Source organism: Carassius auratus, unplaced genomic scaffold (genome assembly GCF_003368295.1).
Source record: "Carassius auratus strain Wakin unplaced genomic scaffold, ASM336829v1 scaf_tig00216849, whole genome shotgun sequence".
NCBI classification, from domain to species: Eukaryota; Metazoa; Chordata; class Actinopteri; order Cypriniformes; family Cyprinidae; genus Carassius; species Carassius auratus.
The window spans coordinates 601255-624630 of NW_020528766.1; the positions used below are offsets into that span (position 1 = coordinate 601255).

A 23376-nucleotide genomic window follows, 5' to 3' on the forward strand; every position below is an offset into this window, starting at 1 on the left:
CAGAACTGGGCCTAAAACAATGTGTTATTCAATAGTCTTCCATTAACACCCAGATTTATCGCATGTGTGTGTGTTAAGGCTTTTAGCATCTTCATTTAAAAGGAAACACTGCAGTGGTTTATTGAGTCTGCATCCCTTTGTATCCTTCAAAGAACTGTGTGTTCTGTTATTTTTTCAGCTTTAACCTTGTATGTTTGTACGATCGTGTCTTTTGTTAACACAAGGCCACCGCTGCGCCATCTGATACCTGTATTGGTTATCCATTGATCAGGTCTGGCATGGAACAGCTTGTCAGAAGGGTCCATAAAAAAAGGGTGGGGGGGGGGGTGCATGGAATCAAAGCAGGACTGCTGTGTTTGTCCCTTTGCCAATAGCTCTCAACTCGCAAATGTTCTCTTTAGCTGATCTGGCTATTTTCAAAAAGCCCATCCAGATGTTCACATTAAATTCCTCATGAAATGGCTTGATGAGTGCAGTTTTTTCTTTATTTTTTTTTTATTATAATATTTAAAAAATATATATTATTATATCATATATTAAAATAAAACATAACTATATAGATAATGTTTTTTTTTCTTTCTTCTATTTTTAATGTAATTGGGCTGGTATTATTGTTATTATTAATGTTAATTATTAAAATCTTTACTTTATTGTGTATATATATATAGTAGTACACAATACAATTAAAAAATATATATATTTTTAATATCTATCTTTTTTATTTATTTTTTATTTTTTATAGACAATACAAAATTATTTTGAATTTTGCCTTAAGATGCTGTCAAAATTGCCTTTTTTTTTCACAGAGACCTTTTTGGTCTCAAAAGTACCCTAACTATGAGCTGGTACATCCCTATCAACAAAATTGGAATGACAGAGCGTGCGTGGAAATACTTTCTGTCCGTCTCTATGACCCAAATTTGGAGGCAGCAATGATCTCCTTTGGCTCCTAACAAGGGGAAAGTGAGAGGTATAAATTAAGATATATATGTATGTGAGCGCTCGGGCTCCAATAGACACTAGGCAGGCCTCCTGAGCGCTTTTACAAACGATTCCAAACAATGACACCAGCCATAAATAAATCTCAACGTCGGACTCTAATTGCATCAAAGCTATTGCTTTCTATTTAGGCATGGTCACTTGTGACCATGGCCTTAACGCTCCACTGGAGGCCAGGGAGAGAAAGAGAGCGAGGAATAGAGACGTACGGCAGGAGCTATCACCCTTCCAGACTATTTGTCCTAATCAGTGACACCCATTTACCAGAATTGGTGAAAATGAACTATACTTCATACAGAAATCGTACACTTACCGGCCTTCATTTGTCATGGCACATTCGAGGGCCAGTAAACTTTTCCTTTCCTCCGATGGGATTGTAGACATGCATCAAAATGTTAAAAAATGATTTGCGAGGGAGGCCCGTCAGACATTTATCAGGGCTCGGGAACATTATTTGCTAATTTCCAAACCTGCGGCGTGACAGGGTGCTCCGTCTTTTAACCCACCGTGACCGCTCTGGACTCTTTCTGTTATTAGTACGAGTCAAGCGTTTTTTTGCTTTTTGTTTCTCGCTTCTTTCCTCTCCCAGTCTCAAGACCCCTTCTCGATTTTTTTTGCCCACTTCTGACGAGACTCATTTGTCTGTCACACCGGTGACAACATCGCCCCATTCGTCTCCCTGAGACTTTGACCACAGCGTACTCTCGGGCTCTCCAAGGGCCCCAGGCTCCCGGCCTGTTGATTGGCCAGCGGCCCTGATAAATCACAAAGTTTCCTTGTCAAGGTGAAGGTATCGACTCAACTGCGCTGAAACTGACAAAACGCACAGAGGAGGAGACGGCCATTTATCAAAGCACAAAAGGACAAAGGGGTCATCTCGCCCCTTCACTCACTCGGCCCGCTGCCACGTTAAAGATGCCCATCTAGATCCTGGCACACATGCACAGCAGCATGGAACCAAACGCAGGTCTTCATTAGACTAATTACTGACATTTAGAGGCAATTAACCTCTGACGCAAGTGTTTAAAATTGTGGAGTGGATTTTTTCCCTTTCACCTCCCTTCTGTAATTCCGCAATCGTACTTCAAAAGACTTTTCCAGGAAGTCCATTACCGCTCGAAGAGGACGATCTTCTAGTGGGGTCTTTGTAAGCAGATGGGGAGGGGGCGGATGGAAGCAGGAAAGATGGTAAACAAATCTAAACGGTGGCACATGAAACGGCATATCAGCGAATTATCAGCCAACCGTTTGCACTGGGCTATCTGTCCATCAGACACTCGTCCCCACCCACTGCCTTTGGCCTCGCTGAGCACGAGCTGTATCTGATAGGACCACAGACACACACACACACAGACACACACATACGCAGTACCAGAAGTAATCAGTAGCAGGGAGGAAATGTAAACAGAGGTGTTTGAATACATTCCAGGAGTTGTTTTCCTCTCCGTCTCCATCATGTTCACTACATTGAGTACAATAAGCTGCACTCCACACTTAGAAAAGAAGCATTCATTTTCAGCATTGAACAATTGTTTTTTACATTTAACATTTAGCAGCAGCATGGTGTGCCGTTCGGAATTGAATCGAGAATTCTTTCTTTAATTCAATTACTACATTTGGATTGGAAGAAGATTTTGAAAAATAAAAGAAATTCTGGCATAGCAAAACAAAGTTTGTCAAGACTGTTAACTTGAAAACACCTTATTTGAAAGCTTTAAAAACTTTTAAAAGATGGATAGATGCACTAAATATATTCTGAAAAGACAAATATGGTTATTGTTAGTAATTTAAAATCATAATCACTTTATAAGACTTAAAAATCTTTGATTCAGATTCAAATTTACGTCAAAGATTCAGACTTAAAAATGAATCAATTTTGATATCTGAATCAAAGATCCTGAAGCGAAAGAAGAAAAATTTCCCAAATTCTAAATTTCTTGGATCAAAATTCAAACTTCTTGGGATAAGAATTCACACTCCTTAATTTAATTGGAATAGTTTTATTTTATTTTATAAAACCATTTAGAAGATAAAAATATAATTTTATATTACATAAAAAAAAAAAAATAATAATATATACACACATATATATATATATATATATATATATATATATATATATATATATATATATATATATATATATATAATTCTGGTGTTTTATTTAATTTAAATGATGTTTTCTGTTTTTTTAACTGAAATGTCTATGGAGAAATGAATGAGGAAAAAAAAAACAGATGGATACTCACTATTGCACTCTTGTCTAATGATACGAGTGTACTGGGGAACTGCTCACTAATAACTAGAACCAAGAACTGAGTCCTTCCCAGCAGATGAGGATTTTTCTTCTCAGACAGTTCTTTGAGAAATATTATTACTTCAGAGAGGAGCGCGCCATTATTGTGAGCAATGCCACACCATTGGGGATTGTGGTGATATTTTAACGCAATATTGTGACAAGCTACAACTCTATAATAAGCAGCGGTCCAAAAAAGATTCAGTCAACCTCTGCATGTGCTGGAAGGGTCGAATGAACCCTCTCTCCTTAAAGAGTGTTGCACTGGGGTGATTTGGGTATAATTGGCCCTGCTGGTTGCTATTTTGGCTTGGTCCATTTTTTTTTTTTTTTAACCTCAGGCAGCTTTAAATAGGTTTGTCCTCACTAAGTCAGAGAAATTAGTCATGCTCCAGTGGCCAGCACTAGTTCTGATGGATGGGGCGCTCTCTCATTTCAAAACATCTTCCTGTTTGCAGCCCTCTGACCCGGGCCTAACCCGTGCACCATATTCATCGTCAAATTTATTTATAGATTAATGAGAGAAGCCACAAAGTGTTGACCGGCAAAGGAAAACGCAACTCATCTTGAATGAGGACGAAATGCAGCAATAATTTAGCACCCATCGACCCCCACCCCCGTTTCATCCATGTATTGATCTTCATTTTACAATATTAATTTGCGTCTGCTATTGGAACCCAATTCCGGTTTGATATCGGCGAGCCGTTAAAGCATTGCGTTTGAGTCAGATCTGCCGGATGTGAGTCACACGGATGGAGAATGCTGACAAAAGGAGGAGGAAAAGAGAAATGGAAGGGGCGGGGGTCTTTTTTAACCTTCCTTGTTACAGAAATAGACTTGAAATGTAATTTCTGTAAGGGAAATAAAATATGAACGGCCTAGATCGTGAGAGTGGGCTTCTCTTGTCCTGTCGACACTTTATCGGTGGCTCGAGCGGCCCGCTCTCTCTCTCTTTCTCATCATCATGCCTGTATCGGTTCAAAGTTCATGAAATTTCTATGAGCATTGATCTGCCTCCATTGATTTTTTTTCTCTCCCACACTTTCTTTTTTTTTTTCACGCCGCAGATCTTTGAAATTTTAATTTCCGGAGTATCTGAATTTCTCGGAGATGAAATAGCTTCCTCAGAGACAGCTGGCAATAAAATGAAGAAGTTAGAGCCACGTCGAAGAGCTCCGGCTAGCTATGTTCTCCGAAAACCACACTTTTTCCCCCCTCTTCCTCCCTAGTTTGCCTTTTTTTTTTATCAGGCTTGAAATTCAAAGCACTGTAATAGTACAAAAATTTTGTCAGACATCAGCTATTTTTTCCCCATTTAGCTGTCCATCCTTCTTTCTTTTCCACTTTAATACAACAAAAAAATGGGTTTCCTTTGAACATTTTGGTTTAGGCATGAAGAAACCACATGGTCTAGCACACTTTACTTAGTCACCTACCATTAGTATTTTTAATAAAATGTTTTATACACTGTATACCAGTCTAAGTTTATAAATAAGTATTATTAAAAAAATATTGTATATTTTTCACTATATATATATATATATATATATATATATATATATATATATATATATATATATATATATATATATATATATATATATATGAGATAGCCATCAGATTTTTATATAATGCATGTAACATTTTATATTATATACACATATTTTCTATGTAATAAAATGTGTGAGTGTGTGTGTTTGCATAGATAGATAGATGGATGGATGGATGGATGGATGGATAGACCCTTCTCTCAAATTATATTTCAGGTCTGTTCAAAGAAATTCTAATTATGAAGGTGGTCTGTTTTCACTAAAGAAAAGTAACTGAGTTATTACTGCATCTCTTGGTTGGGCAGTTGCAGGAAGATGATCATAATTGCAGTGAAAATTGACCTCATTTAGAGCGAAATCCAGCAGCTGTGCTGGAACAAATGAATGTTTTCCTGTTTTTATTATGCTGCATTAAACTCAAAAAATCTCTTTGGCCTTTGAAGCTTTCCTCTTTCATTTTTCTTCTTTCTATTTCTTGCATGTCTCTGTTGCTCAGCAGTGGAACAATGGGCAATCCGTGTTAAAAGACATTTCCTTTCTATGTTTTTGTTTTCACAGCGCGTGTTGACAACAGTCAGGCATTCTCTGTTCCGTTAAGAAACTTTTTGGCAATCCAGAGATGGGCAGCACTATTCTAGAACTCTCCCCGTTTTAAAATCTCTTGCATTTCCCATTTCTGATTTGTGTTTGTACAAGAAAAAAAAAAAAAAAAAAAGTAGAAAAGTGGTTCTTGATGGTGGAGGTGGGGCGGAGATAAGCTCGCAGCAGTTAAGGATAATTAGACAAAGTAATAGAGAGCAACAGCCAGAAAGCCATTCATTATCAGAGCCAAAGATACACACTTATCATCATCATGGGATGTAATGGACGTCTGGAATGCAAGCACAGATTCTTATTTTTCTTTTAACCAATTGAAAATAATTTGAACCGAATTGAATGCATGCAGAAATTTGTAGAATATACATTTTAAGGATGAATTACAATGGATGGAAATTCAAAGAACTTAAATTTTTTCGTCTTTCATTTACAAGTATGAAACAACATTATGTGATTTTTCGTGTGTTTCACTGTATATTTAGTATCTTTTCGTCATCTTGTAACTTTGTGAATCCACGCAGCTGCATTTTATTGTGATAGACTGCGATTGTGTCACTTCCCAGTGATGTTACTATGGGACACTTCTCTTATTGCTAAATAAAAACATGTCACAGTTTAGTGTCTGCCGCACTCTAGCGTGTCAGCTTTGAAGAATGACAATATATACAGTCTGCGAGAACAAGGTCAAAACACTCAATCTTGAAATATACGGAGACACGCACACGCACATGAGCAGGCGACATGCAGACACACACAGACTCTCTCTGGACGTAAAATCAGAGGCTGTTTTACGTTAAGTCCCTGGCAGATTGTGCTTAACATTCTCTTTTACAAATGAGGGGTGAAAAAAAACAACTAAACATGATGACCAGCCCAAGGAGCTTTAGATTTGTCATCCATCAAATGCAAACCCTTCTGTTCATTCACTCCACTCGTTCTGCAAAGGCGAGGCGGCCCCGGAAAAGCATGCTAGCTCATTAGCAAGCACATTTGCCTTTTATACGAGCAGCTCCATAATTCATAACGGTCCCGTACGAGACGTGAGCCTGATTTGATTTAACGTGCTCAGTTATGCTTGAGTGTTAAATGGTGTTCAACCCCCCTCTTTCCATTCCGGATGGATAGAACAAACAAACAGAAAATGGATGACAAATGAAGACGTAAGCAAAACACTCTGCCACTGACATACGCCAGGCTTCCAGATACTCACACACACATATGCGGTGAAAAGCAGCAGTGACTATGGCCATATCCAGCACTTACACTCTCTCTCTCTCTCATTATCCATGAGGTCAGTAAGCAGAATTGGGAAGAAACGGAGAGATCAATACAAATTATCCCTGAGCAAACCGGCGCTGACAGCCTGAATTGCAGCATATGTTTACCCAAAATCGGGCAATTTATCTTAATATCAGCAAAGTAATGCGGAACAGGTGAAAGGTCACCTACTCTCCCCACCTCATAATTACCCAGTTCTAAAACAGGAAAGTGCTATTGATTGGCCGAGCCCGGGGCTGGGGAGGTTGGCTCAAAGGCCAGTGGGAGGGGCTTAGCCTCAGGCCTAGGCTGGAAGATATAGAGATAGAGAATGTGTAGTTGTATAGTACAATGACATGAGAGTGAAGGAGAAGCAAGATGCTTACAGGAATCTGTCTGGATTTAAACTGTTATTGCTCAATCTGTTCTCCATATTTCCCAGCTGGCCCAGTAGCACTAATGCCCCCCCACCCCCCCACCACACACCAAAACCACATCTGTTTCTTCTTCCATTCACTTCTCTGTCATTTTTATCAATTCTATGCGTTCAGAATCACATAATTTTTAGCATGGTAACCATAGTTTCCACAAATATATCATGGCTGCTAGAATTACTAGTGATGTTTGAAATGGGGCTTAGGTGCACCATTTGTGCTACAGCCATGAATGACACATTACATATTGTAGTACTTTACACAAAGTGATCCAGCTTTTGGTTTTCACTTGGTGGGTGATAAAATTGGTGGGAAAAAATCTATATTCTCTATAGATCAGAATATTTTCAGGGTGGACATTTATTACTTGGTAAATGTAGATGTGGTTGCCACTGGGGAAAAGTACATTTGAAGTAATTAGTCAATTAATAAAAAAAATCGTTTATCATGACTCATTTTATGGCTAATGTTAAACATTTCTATTTTAGTTATGCTATTTTGGTAGATACTATGATTTATAGGCATTTTATTACAGACTTTATTTATTTATTTTTATAAATAGTTATTGTAGCTATGCTATTTTGCTAATAGATATGATTACCATTTAATTTCTTTTGAAAAATGGATTTATCCATGTATTTATTTATTTATTATTTTTATTACAAATTTAATGGCTAATATTACATTTGTTTGTGTAATGTTATGGTATTTTGCAAGAAACTATTTACAATTTGTACTATATTTTTATTTAATTATTTTTCATAACTAATTTGCTTAAGTCAAGTTCATTGTATCTTTGCTAGATACTATGATTGACATTTACTCTCTGTTTATTTATTTATTTATTTTTTGCTATTTATTTTCTATATAATATATATATATTTTCTATATATATATATTTCTTTATAGATAGATAGATATATAGATATCTTATAGTGTTTTGCTAGACACATGATTATCGTTTAATTATTATTATTATTTTTTTTGTATTTTATGACAAATGCTATGGCTAAAATCAGTGCTGTTGCAGTTATGCTATGGTATTTGTTACAATAAATTGTGGTTTCCATAGTAAATCAGTGTGTTTTTCACCCTGCAGTAGTTAATAATTCCTGGCGTGTTTGAGGTGGAGGATCTCAGAGGTGAGGGACTGTCTTGCGCTAATGAAGGTCTCACTGACCTCTTTTACTGCATTAGCATCAGATCAATAACTGAAGAGCATTTAGCACCCACTGTTCCGATACATTTATCAAACTGCACACATTCCTTCATCAGCAAAGCGTCAAAGTCAGAGCATAACAACATGTTGCTGCTCGGGGCTGCATTGTGTGAGAGTGCCATCAGAACGGCTGTAAATCTGCCCGCTTTTGGGCCATATTTAATGTCACAGGGTACTTTTATTGTGTGTCCCAGGGCAAATACACATCCTGAAGGGCTAGTGTCAAAGTGCATGATCCATTTGTGTAGTTACAGGCGCCAGACATAAAAATAAATAAATAAAAAAATACGGCCCAAAATGATGGATATTCTCATATGGGCAAATTCAGGAATAATGAAGTGCTGTAATACAAACATTTACATCTCGGAGAGGTGGAGGGTGTCCATCTAGGAATGACAGGCAAGAGGAGAAGGAAAGGGGGAGGTGAAGGTGTGCGTGAGAGAGCTACATCCTTGTGAAAGCCATGTCATGTAAAATCAATATGCCCGATCAATGCTTTATTAACAAGCCGACATCTTACTTCAGATTCCTGCACGCTACTTTGTCTTCAGCCATGCAAGATGGCATGTCAAATAGTATCACCGCTGTCACATGATGACACGCGTACGTGTGCGCCAAAACACAAGCGCTGTCTTGATATTGATCAGATCAGATTGATTGGATTGCCGCCCCCTACTACACTTAGATGTAATTGTAGCACTTCATCATAAAGTCACCCAATTATTTCCAGGAAGTTCCTGTCTAATATGCTCATCTTCTCCTCTCAGGCTGTCATCTCTCATTCTCTGCTTTAGTTCTTTCTCGTGTTTCTCCCCGTTTCCGTCAGAGTTCAGCGGCGAACCGCGTGCTGACTAAGGGGAACAGACAGACTTGATCTCTCAAAAGGAAAAGTGCATTGATTCATATGGTCTCATTACTGACAACGACATCTACATTCATGTCTGATAATATTTTTATGCTGATGTTCTGCTTGCTTTCCTCTTGTGATCTTTTCTCCTTCTGTATCTTTTTTTTTTCTTCTGTATATTTTTATGTTCATTTTAATATAGCCACATTGGCTTAACCAATGGTATGCATTTGGGGGCGGGGCTATCTGTATCTCTGGTAAACGGCAGATTAGTGTTCAGGAAACCTGTTTGAAATCAGTCACACTATCATTTGAGCATTTCTGTTTTCGATTTTAGTGACAGAAATTACATTCGTGGTCAATTTTATGTTATGGAAGAGGATACATTAAGTCATATATCATATGTTTACATTAAGTCACATATTTAATGTTGTACCCCCTCATTTGGTGCAGTTTTGTCATTTTGATAAAAAAAAGGGTTAGGCTAACCCTAACCCTAACCCTTAAAAAAAAAAAAAAAACACACATTTGATATTTGTTTAAAATAATTTCCCATGCTTAAAGTCTAGTGGAACCATAATAGACCTCCATGCACTCCTCTAAAGCTTGTTAAACACGGTAGCAAGAAGTTGAGATTATGATTCATGCACTTGTATACGGAGCAGCTCTGTCTGATTTATAACCGGAGCACTTCATACTCAAAATTCCAATTTGAGAGGGAGGGAAACATGTGTGTGTGTGCGGCATATGTGAGTGTGAAAGAAAAGATTAATTACTATTTGTGGCCAGCAATTTCATGAGGCCAGCCCCGGCACAGCTGTGAAATGATAGCGCCCTACATCAGTTTGTAGTCAACCATTCACAGATTATTAAAGCTCCATAAGATGAAGTGTTTCTCCTGCCTGCTTTGCTTTAGCGCACGATGGCGGAGAGAGTGCGAGAAAGAGGGATAAATCTGAAGGGGTGCAATAGCCAGACATATGTCATCATCGCCCGTTGCCCATAAATCCAGAGGGTGCTTCAGGAAGCAGGACTGATGCAGACTTCACAGGGTTGACAGTCGCAATCGAGCGTGTGTATGTGTGGGTTTAAATGAGCGCACCCGTTTCATTCATAATGTATCCACTAACTCCTTCAAATTTATCTGATCAATTATAGGCCTCGTTCTTCCAAATAGGAGAGGTGATAGATGTGGCTCTGACGAAGTATTGCACAGCACATTATTACCTTTTATTCAAATGCTCTGGAATAAAATGCATGATGGGTGCATACATTCTCAAGAGCGAATGTAATAACATTTATGATGAAAACACAAATCTGTTCATTTGTTTTGCCTGCGCTGGATGCTAACAGATGGTGTTTTCTTGTTTTGCGGTTTAGCTTTGAATGAACCAACTATTGACTACGGCTTCCAGAGACTGCAGAAGGTCATTCCCAGACATCCAGGTGATCCGGAGAGGTTGCCCAAGGTTAGTGATTCTGTGTGTGTGTGTGTGTGTGCGTGAAAAATATATTTATCATAGAAATGTCAAAACGGGAAACAATTCACTGGCTAGATGAGCAAGAGCATGCAATCGCTTTTGGCAAGTCATCACTATGCAATCCGGCGTGTTTGAATTCTGTCTGAATCGTGCAAACTTTCGGCACATCGAAATGGTTCAATTAAGTATTTTTCCACCCCAGTAGGCAGTGGCGATTTTAATCTAAGCAGAGGCCTTTTTCAGATGTGTGATTATTTTGGTCTTGTTTTCCTTTCATTTTCCAAAGCTAGATCCAGTTTAATCTTTTGTTTACAGAGCTTTCCATTAAAAGTCCTTGTCTTAGCAGGTTAATAAATGAGTTTTGTGAACGTTAATATGGGCAAGCCCTCTCTCTGGGCTTTTTAGCTCCATTTATTTATTTTCCCCCCTCTTAAATTCCACAAACCATGCAGTTTGCTTGCAGTTCCCATGTGGTTGACACGTATCACAGTTCTGTTGTTTTGATGTGTGACATGAAAGACAAAGCATGCCTGCTGGACCTTTTCTATTTCCTATTTTTAATTTTTTTTGCTCATTTAGCTTTGATAGGATCTATGACTTGTGCCCAGCTAATAGAAAACGTGCTAATTTCCCATCTGAGAGCTGCACGGCGCCGAGGGCTTTTCTTAATAATATGTTAAGAGATTATTTTGTACCATGTTCGTGGGTGCTCGGCGAGAGCTGACCACCACAGAGGGCTAATAACAGATATCATACAAATATCTATTAAAGCACAGCATGGGAACAGCAGCTATCATTAACTTCCGCTGAACAGCTCTAGAATGGCGTTGTCTCAGAGCTAGCGTCCCACAGACATGCACCAAACTAAGAACCCATAAGACTCTGCCCTGCGCTACATGATGTGTTTCAATTACACTTGGCTCTCTGTCTCTGTGGAGGCCAATATCTGGACAAGAAATCTCATTCCAGTAAATGCTTCAAACTATCCATTCTCCAAAAAAAAAAAAAAAAAAAAAAAAAAGTTTCAAAGCCATTCTGCTTGAGCATTTCTGAAGCTGAAAAAAAAAAAAAAAAAAAAAAAAATATATATATATATATATATATATCAATTTATTTTTATATTTTATCATATCAAAAGAAGAAGATATAACAGCAACAATAACAACAAAAAAGTGACTGATATGGCATTTTTTTTAAATGCATGTGATTACATGTCTAATTTTTCTTAATACTTTTATCGTTATTATTATTAGTAGTAGTAGTATATTATATTCTAAGAAGAAAAACACAGCAGCATCAATAAAAAAAAAATGGAAATTGCTTTTTTTCATTACTCAAGTGTGCATGCAATTTCACTCATCTCAAATTCAGGTAAACCCTCAGCACAGGGCCATCACACCAGAGCAGTTCCAATAAACAACATAAATATTTGATTTTGGCTTCTAATGGACCCAAATGTGAGTTCAGCAGCATGTAAATGAAAGTGCCAAGTGATTCATCATAGTTACCCCAGCCGTCTGCACCTCTATCGCGTTCGAGGGTCACAGCCAGCTCCACGCAAAGCAGCAATTGACCCTTACACATATTCTCAATAAGAGGCAGAGCGTCTGGGAGGAGCGGCTGCATTAGTTGTTACAGGCGGGAGACAGACCGCCGTAATAAGAGGTTTCGGGGGGAGGGATGTACACAGTGTGTTAGCAAGAAGGTAAAGCCGTCACACTCGTGCTCGCCTGCTCAACTCCGCTGTAGAGTTGATAATACGCCCCTGATATCGATTCCTGGATTTTTTTATTTTATTTTCCTTTTCCTTCATTCCTTTCAGTCAGGGATCTACAATGCACAAGGTCTGATGGGGGATCTTAGCTGGACAGAAAGCCAATATGGCATGCATGTATTGCTTTGGAGATGAAACTTCTTGTATCAAAGAATTTTTCAATTGTTTTAATTTTTATAGTACCAATACTTTATAAATCCCTATCATATTCTTACTACGAGTTTCCCGGAATTGCAGTTTACCTCCCTAATTTTAGATCAAATCAAAATTTGCTGCTCGATCCAAGGGGAGGGGCATCCAATGAACACGTTTATATACGAAGACGGCAAGAGAGAGTAAAAAGCAATATGTGAAGTCACTCATGTGATGAGGAAGGAGATTGCTAAAGGGACCTTCCAATCCTCTTTCTTTTAAGTCCTTGTTTGAAATCAGTGTCATTCATTTGTCTGGATATAAGGCTGAGACAAACACTGGAATGAAAATCTGATCAGGCTCCATACATTCACTTACGTGCCATCAAATAATCTTTATTGCGAATCATATAGTGGTAACCTGTCAGCCGTAGTCTTACATTCATCAGTTCCATTAGCCTCTTTGCGTCCTGTTTCAACTTGCAAACACCAATCTATTCCGCTTCCCGTTCAATCTAATATCCAAGAAAAAATATTAGAAATGCATTCATGTTGAGCAATTACCCATGCATTAAAATTCATCTTCTCTCTCTTGGCTTTTGCGAGGTAGCTACACGTATCGGCCCACACTTCTCAATGTATTCATCACCTCAGGCAAGAACTAACAGAATAATTGCTTTACACTTTTATAATGACATTAGCACCTCCAGCCCCTCACCTCACTTGGCTTCTTTAACAGTGGTGATGTATACCACTCACGATATTCAAGAGTGATAATAACAAGTTTCCATTTAAACGATTCTCGTCCACCGGCGGAACAATGAGCTCTTGTAATAATAAGCCCTGTCATTTGTCACGAAACAAGCCCTGGGATCGTTTTGGGTTTAAATAGTTCCCTGTCTAACCTGGAATCTCGTGTCGATGTGGAAAAAAAAGAGGAGTCAATTATACTTAACGCCGCCACTCTGAAATTTACATGGAAATGCTTTTCGAACACCGCTCACCGCTAATCATATTCTCAGCATGAGGCCGCGAGGATGAGAGGGGCATGCTGGAACAAAACAAACTCATTCACAGCCTCCTTCGCCGATTGGCCGATGTGTTCACCACACATAGACTCCCACTTCAGTGTGCGCCGCTAAACCTGGTTCATTAGGATACGCACCTCATGGAAAAGAACAGATTAGAGTTGAGGGTATGCGTCATTTTCTTAAACTATCCTTACGCCGCCTCCTCCTCTCCACTGCCATATGGATGAGAAGTTCAAGTAGGTGTCGGCCGGGGCGAGGTTTCGGTGATGTTAATTGCGATAATCGTCGGGTGAAATTGGGAGGCATGTAAAACGTCTTGTGATATGACGACTGAGATGATGAGTAATTATTTGCGGCTCAGAAAAACACTTAATCTTGCTTAGAGAGAGCCGCGAGCTGGACTAGGACAGCTGGGCCTTTCATTGACACTACCTGCTGAATGACAAGTGTAATTCTTTATTTGTATGCAAACTAGATGCATGCAACATGAAACACAGCCCCCAATTTCAGAGGTAAATGCCATCATCTGGTTAGGCTCTGGTTTGGAGTGCGTCTCTATAAAACGCACGGGCCTGTGTTTAATCTTGATAAATATGGATCCAACGTGGGGCTTGTGCATGGGAATGAAATGGCCAACGAGCCATGATGAAGGCGCTCCGCACTTCGCACCCGCAAGGACAATACTGCGAATGTGCTTACACTCAAACGCGACCTGCAGAATTGATAAACAGCAAGTCAGCAAGATCAAGACGTGCTAAAATGCGATTACAATGTAATGTAAACTCCCCAAAATTAGCTCTTGGAAGAAGAAAATAGGCAGCAACCTGTGCAAAACACTTTGGAGTCCCTGCTACACGCACCTCGTTGGCAGCTTAGGTGTGAATATTGAATATTGAAGGGAAAATAAGCGGCAGGTTAAGCTTTGTTGTGTTATAAGTCGGGGGAAAGCTTGCAGACGGGGATAAGCAAGAGTTCCCAGCGTCCGTGTCCCAGGGCACAGCCTCTCAGCCCGCTCTGGAGAGGAAGTCATTTATGAAGTCCTTTACAACAGCCAGAGAAAGAGGGTTAATTGAAAAATGTCCTAATGTCATTATGAAAGAACTAGATTAACCCAAGCTAATTCACTTTATTGTCCTGAAGAAAGAGGAATGGGCATTGAACTCTTCTGCAAATTTGGGGCATGAATTAGGGGTGAGATGTTGTCTTTGAGGACTCTGCCGGTTTAATTAAGATATGGAAAATGAGTCATTGTTCCTCTGAGCTAAAGTGCGTGGAATTAGCAGGCGAACGCAGCGTCTGTGTTTGACTCGGTGTGGTGTGCTAGTGTTTGTTTGTTTAATACCCACAAGGCTACGTCGTTGAAACGCAAGTCCTTATGTTGACTCATTTAGCTTAAGTTACACACCACTTCACTAGTCTAACTAAGTCAAATGAAATGTGACTAAGAAATAAAAGAATGCATTTGATAATATGTAATTAATTTTTTATTTTATTTTTTTATTTCCGCTCGTCAGCTTGTGTATTTTTCCCAACCATAGATAAAGAGCTTAAAATTTACCCTGGCCAACATACACAGTTATTGTTCATTTGCAATGTACTGGCTGATGGTGTTTATATGCTTTATGACTGATTATGTTGCATTCTGGGTGTATATTGCAGGAGGTGTTGCTAAAGAGAGCCGCTGACCTTGTGGAAGCGCTGTACGGGATGCCACACAACAACCAGGTACAAACTCAAACTAATGAAGCACCTTTTCTTTTCCTTTGCACGGTGGATGTAATTAAATCAGGATTCGTCTCACTTTGCTACATTCCTGTATGTTTCAAAGCTAGCTCGGAGCCTTTGTACTGTAGCTGGGTGAAAACTTTTTTACTTCTTCTTCTTTTGCTATTTCACAATTTAATTCCTGTCTATGGCTCTTGGTGCAAAGTAATGAGTTAATCACTCAAAACACATACACACAGCCATATACAGGCTTATTTAAATGGGAAGATAACTTTGAGTTTGGCCCTAAAAGATGCAATTCGGAATATATTCTACCAAGCGGTCTAGCTATGGTTGAGAGGTCTAATACATATTCAGAAGAAATTATCCATTACATTATTTCCCCCCAGTCGAGTAGCACACAGGTGAAGACACTACAATTCAAATACAGCGGAACGAATGCAAATGTCCTGTCAATCGTTTACCTACAGACAGAAAATCCATATGTATATGTGTGTATGTGCATTTGTGTCTAGTAAAAATGCAATTTATATATACAGTAAATATATGGTTTTATATCTAAAAAGTCGTATGTATATATAGTTCACTCTGTATTTAAGTATTTTCATTATTTTTTTATATATATAAAAATGTTTTACATATATTTACACATAAGTGTTTTAGAAATGACGCCTTCTGAGTTCAGATCTCTGGCCTTGTAAGAACAAACCGATAACTCTCTATTATCTGTTTCTGTGTGGTAGGAGATCATCCTGAAGAGGGCCGCAGATATTGCAGAGGCTCTGTACAGCGTCCCACGTAACCACAACCAGATCCCATCCCTTGCCAACACAGCCTCTCATGGTGGAATGATGGGAGTCAACTCTTTCGGCGGTCAGCTTGCTGTCAATGTCTCAGAAACCTCACAAGGTATTTGGCATGAAAATTAGCATGCAGATTACAATGAACCCTACAGTTAAAAGCTTAAACTAGACTAAAGTGGTTTACTGGGCAAACTGGAGGCTTGTCAGTCTAAGAGATAACCACCAAAGCCCCTCCAGACAGCCTAACCAGCATAGCCAGGAAAGAGAACCTGCTAACCACTTTAGTTGTTCATCTGCGAATATCAAAATGAGTTATACACATTTCTAGAAAAATGCTTGCAACGATTAACGATTAGCAAACATTAGCGAGCTGCTAGCAGCATGAATCATGGCACAGGCCGGCTGCAGCTTTATCTTTCCTGGCTGTGTATAGCATAGATCCCAGGAGGTGCCTGACCCTGTCCCCATCTCTCCGCTGCCAGCCTGCCAGAACATGCAGCACTATCTCACACACTGCATTTAGCAAGTGTACTGATAATAGGTTTACACCTGTTCCATTGTTGCCTCCACTCAGGTCAGGACAGGGAAAAATCACACTGGAATACATGCTGGGACGCTGAATATCCTCCTTACATACATGGAGGTGAATTTAACTCACAACTGTGTGGACCGGCCACGTTAACACATTGGGCCATACTCATGAAACCCAAGTAAAATGCATTACTGTGCAAACCGTACAGGGTGGGGGGGATTGGGTAGACTGTAGGAACTGTTTTCAAAGAATTGTTTAATTTATTTACATTTGATATATATATATATACCTATGTGCTAATAAGTAGTTTAAAATTACCTTTGAAACTGATGATGCCACCTACTTCAAGAATTATATAGATTCCAAACACTGTGGCAGATTTTTACAGATGTCTTTCCATCCGCAGTTGGCTACAGTCGCAACACGAGCAGTGTGTCGCCTCGCGGTTACGTGCCCAGCAGCACCCCTCAGCAGTCCAACTACAACACCGTCAGCAACAGCATGAACGGTTATGGCAATGCAGGAATGCCCAACCTGGGTGTGCCCAGCTCACCGGGCTTCTTGAACGGCTCCTCGGCAAACTCTCCCTACGGCAGTAAGTATCAAGGTAATGACGAGCCCCCGCTCTCTCTGTCCCCCACCTGTGTTTCCCTTTCCTTTTGACACTCCTCTCTTGTTGTTCTGTTGGTTGTTTGTTGGTTTGTTTTGTTACCTTTTGGGAATGTGTGCTACTGGATAAAAGGAGGGGTGACTCTGGAGGCTGAACAACCGAGACATTTAGCGAATCCGACCAATTAAAGCAGCCGATTGAAAAAGCAAAAGCAACTGAAATTATAAAGCAGGCCACCAAAACAGCATCCAAAATCTCTAAAAAACAAATGTTTTCGGCAAAATGACCCAGTCAGAGTCGATAAGAATGCCTATTATCCAGAAAGTGGCCAAGGCAGGACATCTCATATGCCATTCCAACTCCATTTACCTCATGATTTGCTCGTTTGTTTTGGTCCCCCCCCAAAAAAAAAGACCCGCAACCCAAATTCCCCCCATATCCTCATGATCATTTCTCCCTGATTTGTTTTCATTCCATGAATATGATTTGAAAAAGAGGCGAGGCCAGGCTCTCTAACTCTTCGTCTGTAAGAAGTGAACTCTCTCTGAGTGGTGACTATGTCTGCTTTGTTGCAGTAGTTCCGTCGAGCCCTACCATGGCAGCCTCTTCGGTCAGCCTCTCTTCAAACTGTAGCAGTACACACGGCATTTTCTCATTCTCACCTGCCAATGTCATCTCTGCAGTGAAACAAAAAAGCGCCTTTGCTCCAGTTGTCAGGCCCCAAGCATCTCCACCTCCTTCTTGCACCAGTGCAAATGGCAATGGACTTCAAGGTGAGAGCCGACTCCCTGCTTTTAGAACGCCCCGCAGTTGCCTCACCTGTGGGGTCGCATTATTGCACTCTGGTACCCAGACGCCACCCATCCACCTTCCCCTCTGCCGCTTAACGAACATGGCCTCCCGCCCGCATCAATTATGCATTTGCGCATGGATGGGCGGATGGATGGATGGATGAGTGGTCGGATAAGTGCAAGAACGCATTATGCATGCGGGCATGTAGAATGCATGTGCATGTATGGGTGTGTTTATTGATTTATTTATCTTTCATTAATGATTGAGCAAAGTTAAGTGTCTCGTGAGGTTTCGTACGCGAGTGGCTGGGAGCGCTTTAATTCGGTAACATCTCGCACTATCGAAATTGACGCTGCCACTCCATGATTCACCAGCTCTTTTGCATTCAAACTGATCTCGACATTTGTCTCCATATTCTCTTTACATTTGCGGTACGTGCCCCCCTTGTCCTGGAGTTAAAAATTAATGTTTCCTACAATAGTAGCACAAACAATGGATCCGAAAGGCCAGAAATGTTAACTCCTAGCCATGCTCGCTCATCCGACGTCAAATAACATCGCCAGGGAGGAACTTAACAGCAGAAGAAGTGATTATAACCCAGGTTGAATGTGATTATAAGAAGTAAGAGCGAGAGGGAAGGAGCTCACTGTATTCTCGGCAGGGCGGCATCATTCGGCAAATTAAAGACTCTCTCTAACTGTTTAGTGCGCTCGTATTTGCTCTTCGTCAAGGCCCAGTTGTTTGCTTTGAAAACATGTTTTAGCCATAGCGTGTGCAAGCGAGATTAATAATGTTAGACCTAATGAACTGAGAAATTAAAGTTCATGCTGCTACATGCATCTACTTATTAATATGTGGTTTGCAGAAATTAATGAGGAATGCCACAACATCAGATGCCTTGGCAAACTTAAAAACACTCCAAGCATGACTCTACAAATAAGTTGAAAGCGGCAAAAGAGCTTTCCTCCCGTTTGCCCTCCCCTGGCACTTCACTATACACCTAATTGTGGGAATGAGTGAGTGAATCAATCTCTTAACATTGGAGTGGGCATGCAACGACCTAGTCCGGCCTTCTTTAGATGTCACGATAAAGAGAGACTTGGGGGGAGAAATACAGGCTGACAGAAGAATGCAAATGGTTTTCCACCATCCACTCGGCTCCGGTAATGGCAGGGGGGAGCAAGGCGCAGATTTCAATTTGGGCAAAGCCGAGGGGTGTCTGGTTGCTGACTGAGGAGGGGAGACCACGGGTCTACGTGACGTTAGCAGAAGTGACCGTGTTGTTTCTCAGCTGTCAGCAGGGACCCTCTCCTGGGAGTCTGGCCCACTGTTTGCCATTAACAAAACGCTAAGAGAAATATCACACATGTGGGAGCCAGGATGCTTTCTCCTCAAAATGTCAGAAAGCTCCTCTTTCAAAAAGTGAAGTCCTTCCAGCACGTCTTGTCGGTGAAGCACATTTCACTCAATCACTCCCAACCCTCCCCCGTCGTCCTCCGACAGCAACAGCCTCCATTTTACAAACATCCCCAGCGCCTTTCGAGTCGAGTATTTTGTGAAATGCGAGTGACATACTTACTTCTGTGTTCTTTTTTGTCTTTCGTAAGGCGTCCTGGGATCTTCTGTGCTAAAATTGTTTCTCTTTCTCTTGCAGCTATGTCCGGACTGGTGGTCCCACCCATGTAAATTGCACTCCCTTCCCTTGTAAAGCAGCTGTCTCCTTAACGGGACGAAGCATAGTATGTTATTCGGAGGATCCTCCTCGAAGTCGTCATTCATCATGAAGTTAATCAGCAGCTAATTCTTTTATTCAGAGGAAAAAGACACTTTGTTTCAAAGAGTTTATTCGAAATTGACATGCAAGCGACTTCACAGTTTATTGACTGAATCTCTTATCATATTTTCACGATCTCGAAGGGGAAAAAAGAACAAAACGTACCTATTTTGTATAAACATTTCTGGTTTAATCTTGGCTATGTCTAGTTCTTGCTATGTGTGGGAAGAAACATTGTGGATATGCCATTTGATGAAAACACTGATAAAAAAAAATGTGTAAGAATGTTTCTCTTTCACCGATGTGCTGCCGCTGCATATCTTCATAATGTGAATTCATTTTCATTTTTTATTATGATTATTTTTTGTTTCTCATTTTGCTTTTTTTATTTTGATTGTGGTAATAAAAAGGGGGCCAATATATACAGAGCCAATAAACTGGAAATAATATAAGATATATGATTTATAAATCAAAAAAGAAAGGCAAGGAAGAAGAAACGGTGGGAGCAACCGGGAATGGTGATCTTATCGTTCAGTTCGTTCGGCGGAAATGAACTTTGTAACTTATTGTAGGTAGAAGTTGTAACTTTGATATTGCAAAAATTCTTCTCTTGCCTTCAACAAGCACACTGACAGAGATGAAGCGCTACTGTCTGTTGGTAAAAAAAAAAAAAATAAAAAAAAAAAATGTAAAAGAAAAAAAAAAGAGGAAAATATTTCCACTGCTAAAGCTTCCTGTAAAGCGAGTGTGATCTGCAATGTTTTTCAACTTTTTGCTAGCACTGTATACTATTGCATTCTTAGGCTACTGTGAAGTCTGTTTCTTGTACCAGAAAGTTGTCCTTATACCTCTAGCTCCTTACTCCCTAATGTGTTTTGTATGTGGTTATACAATTGTAGACTTTTGTGATTTTGCCAAAGTTGTAGCTAAATATTTATACACTTGTCTTGAATTTTCCAGAATCACTTAAATATTTAGTAAAGAGTTTTATTCCTACAGTTAGGAGTAAAATTGTCTTATACATTGCAACACTTTCACACAAACACTTGCGGTCACTAAGGGATTTTTTTTTTGTAACATATCGATTATAAATATTGTATTTATCTTTGAAATTTTGTATATTGCTTTCCATCATTTTCTTTGATCAAACTTGTATTGTTTTCCATTGTTGAAATTACGATGAAGGTTTAGCCAAGAATCATCACCAACATTCAATGTTTTCTACCGATAGATTGTATCGTCCGTGCATTTCATATGTAATTCAGATTTTTTTTTTGTATGCCAACAGACCTTCCGTCCATTTTCATTTGTTTGTTTGTTTATTTGTTATTTCGAGGAGCAGTCAAATCCATTGTTTATTTTTATATTAATTTTTAAGTTATCAAAAAAGTTCTTTTTTGAAAGAAAACTGTTTGTTGTATAGTCAAATAAATTGTTTGTGTCACCTGGCTGTAATAATATAGTAGATAAAGTGCATGTCAAGCCGCCCCAGGGGGAAAAATCCAATTGTGGTTGTAAATTTTGTTTTTGTAGAATGTAAAAAGTCATTTTTACCTGCCACCATGACTTTGCCACATAACTGTACTATGTTTACAGGGATCAAGAGAGAAAAAAAAAAAAAGGAAAGAAAAAATATCTGCAATGGAAATATACATCAGTTACTAATGTTTATTAAAATATGTCAGAAAAAAGCTCTGTCAAAGGCTTTCCAGTGAATCTTCTGAGAGAAACCTTTCTGCTGTTTTAATGACAAACGTACACCACAGTGAATCTCATAATTCCATTCAGATCAATGGTGTAAAAAGCACAAACATTTTTTACTAAAATAAAAAAATAATTATTGTGACCCCTCATCTTTTTGGACTATTTTGTCTTTTTTAACATTAATTTTTCCCTATTCCCTCAAGTAAAACAGCATTCAAAGGGAATGAAAACAAAAGGAAAATTACTTTTTGTATCATATATGGACAACAAAGATGAAGATGTTCTATACTGTAAATGTCATTTTGTAAGTAACTCATGACACCGTAGCATAACTGAATCATATCACCTTACACTTTTCTCTCTCAGTGATATTGATTTTCCAAGTCGTGCCAAAATCCGCAAATGAGACAGTGATTTTTTTTTTTTTTTGGTTTCCTATCCTTTTCCTAAGGCTTTCATTTTGACCTCTTTTTCTTTGCACTTCGGGCTTTGTAAATGTTGTAATGTTCAGCAGTGTGCTTCTCTTTCTGTTTCAATCCAAAAGCGGATGTTTCCTCTTGGCAATCGGCACACAAGTTTCCTTTAGCTGCAGGAAGCAAAGGCAGCTGTAGAAGCAAAGAAATGATGAATGTACAGTGTATTTGCTTTGTGATGGCTCAACAAAGCTCGGCCAAGTGGAGGAGCCGGTGAGGTCACCCTGAAAGTAAGAAAAACTCAAGGTTACGTGAAGTGCGTTTGTGGATTTCATCATTTCTGCAATCTGGTTGTGTCTTTTAGTCTAATTAAGTACCCATACTCGGAAGATTTCACGAAACACGAGCTCTGTAAGAACAAATGCCATTTTTCTCTGGCTCATGTATGGTTTTATTTGAGTTGATTTATGGCCATATTTCTACATTTTATTGTACAAAGTTGTTCATTTTACATAATATTTAATTAAAGTATTTCTTGTCTGTGACAAATTTCTCACTGCAATCTTATTTTTGTCTTTTCTCGCTCTAAAAACAGCCATGCATTATTTTTTTTTTAAACAGGGCACATATGAAAAAATAAATAATAAATTATTTATACATGCATATATATATATATATATATATATATATATATATATATATATATATATATATATATATATATATATATATATATATATATATATATATATAGCATATATACTTCATGAAACTGCCTGGTAAAGCAACATAAAAAACAAACAAACAAAAAAAAGTATGTTAACTGAAAAAAAAAAATGATACAAATATTTGATTATCTGATTATAAATGTCAAGTTAAGGATATAGACAAAAAAATGCCAACAATTAACAAGAACAAAAGTCAACCTGGAGCACTGTCACATTTGATTAGTATAAATTGCCGCTGTAATGGAGCAGAGCCTGCTAAGATAGTGGCCCTGTTTCTTTCTCTGGCCTTGGCCTTGCTGCGGCATTGGCTTAGAATCTTACAGCCGGGTGTTTTTTGGGTGAGCTGATGACACGAGGCTTTCATCTTCCACTTCTGTGAATTCCTAGAAGAAATGACAGTCTCCAGGGGAGGGAGGCCCTCCTGGTCAATGCACTGATCCCTGAAGAACAACTGCCATTTCGTGCCGGACACTCCACGTGCGCTGTTTTGGCCTCACTCGATAGGAAGCCGTGAGATATTTCTCTGCGATTCATCCAGACGGCAGACTTGTGACAATTGCAATGTGGAAAAAGTCTCAGTTCCATCAACATTTAACAAGACATCATTAGTGGAGTAGGTGCACCTCTTCATCAACACATGATGTGAATTACAACCTGCAGAACCACATGGGGTTTGTCA

The 23376-nt window shown here is 39.1% G+C and overlaps 1 protein-coding gene across 14 annotated transcripts in view; it reads left to right on the forward strand.

The window, feature by feature from the left end:
* The window catches only part of ebf3a (EBF transcription factor 3a), a 94235-nt gene extending 71721 nt beyond the window's left edge, over window positions 1–22514 (forward strand). For 4 of the 14 annotated variants that reach the window (XM_026264115.1, XM_026264116.1, XM_026264120.1 and 1 more), the window contains exons 11-16: window positions 10580–10668; window positions 15276–15341; window positions 16085–16250; window positions 17083–17283; window positions 17862–18059; window positions 19733–22514. In XM_026264115.1, coding sequence (XP_026119900.1) covers window positions 10580–10668; window positions 15276–15341; window positions 16085–16250; window positions 17083–17283; window positions 17862–18059; window positions 19733–19764 — 752 coding nt within the window. In that variant the 3' untranslated portion in view covers window positions 19765–22514. Of the gene's footprint in view, window positions 1–10579; window positions 10669–15275; window positions 15342–16084; window positions 16251–16359; window positions 16372–17082; window positions 17284–17861; window positions 18060–19732 lie in introns of all 14 variants that reach the window. The other 10 variants (XM_026264117.1, XM_026264119.1, XM_026264122.1 and 7 more) reach the window with 6 other exon arrangements.
* The last annotated feature ends 862 nt before the right edge of the window (window positions 22515–23376 follow it).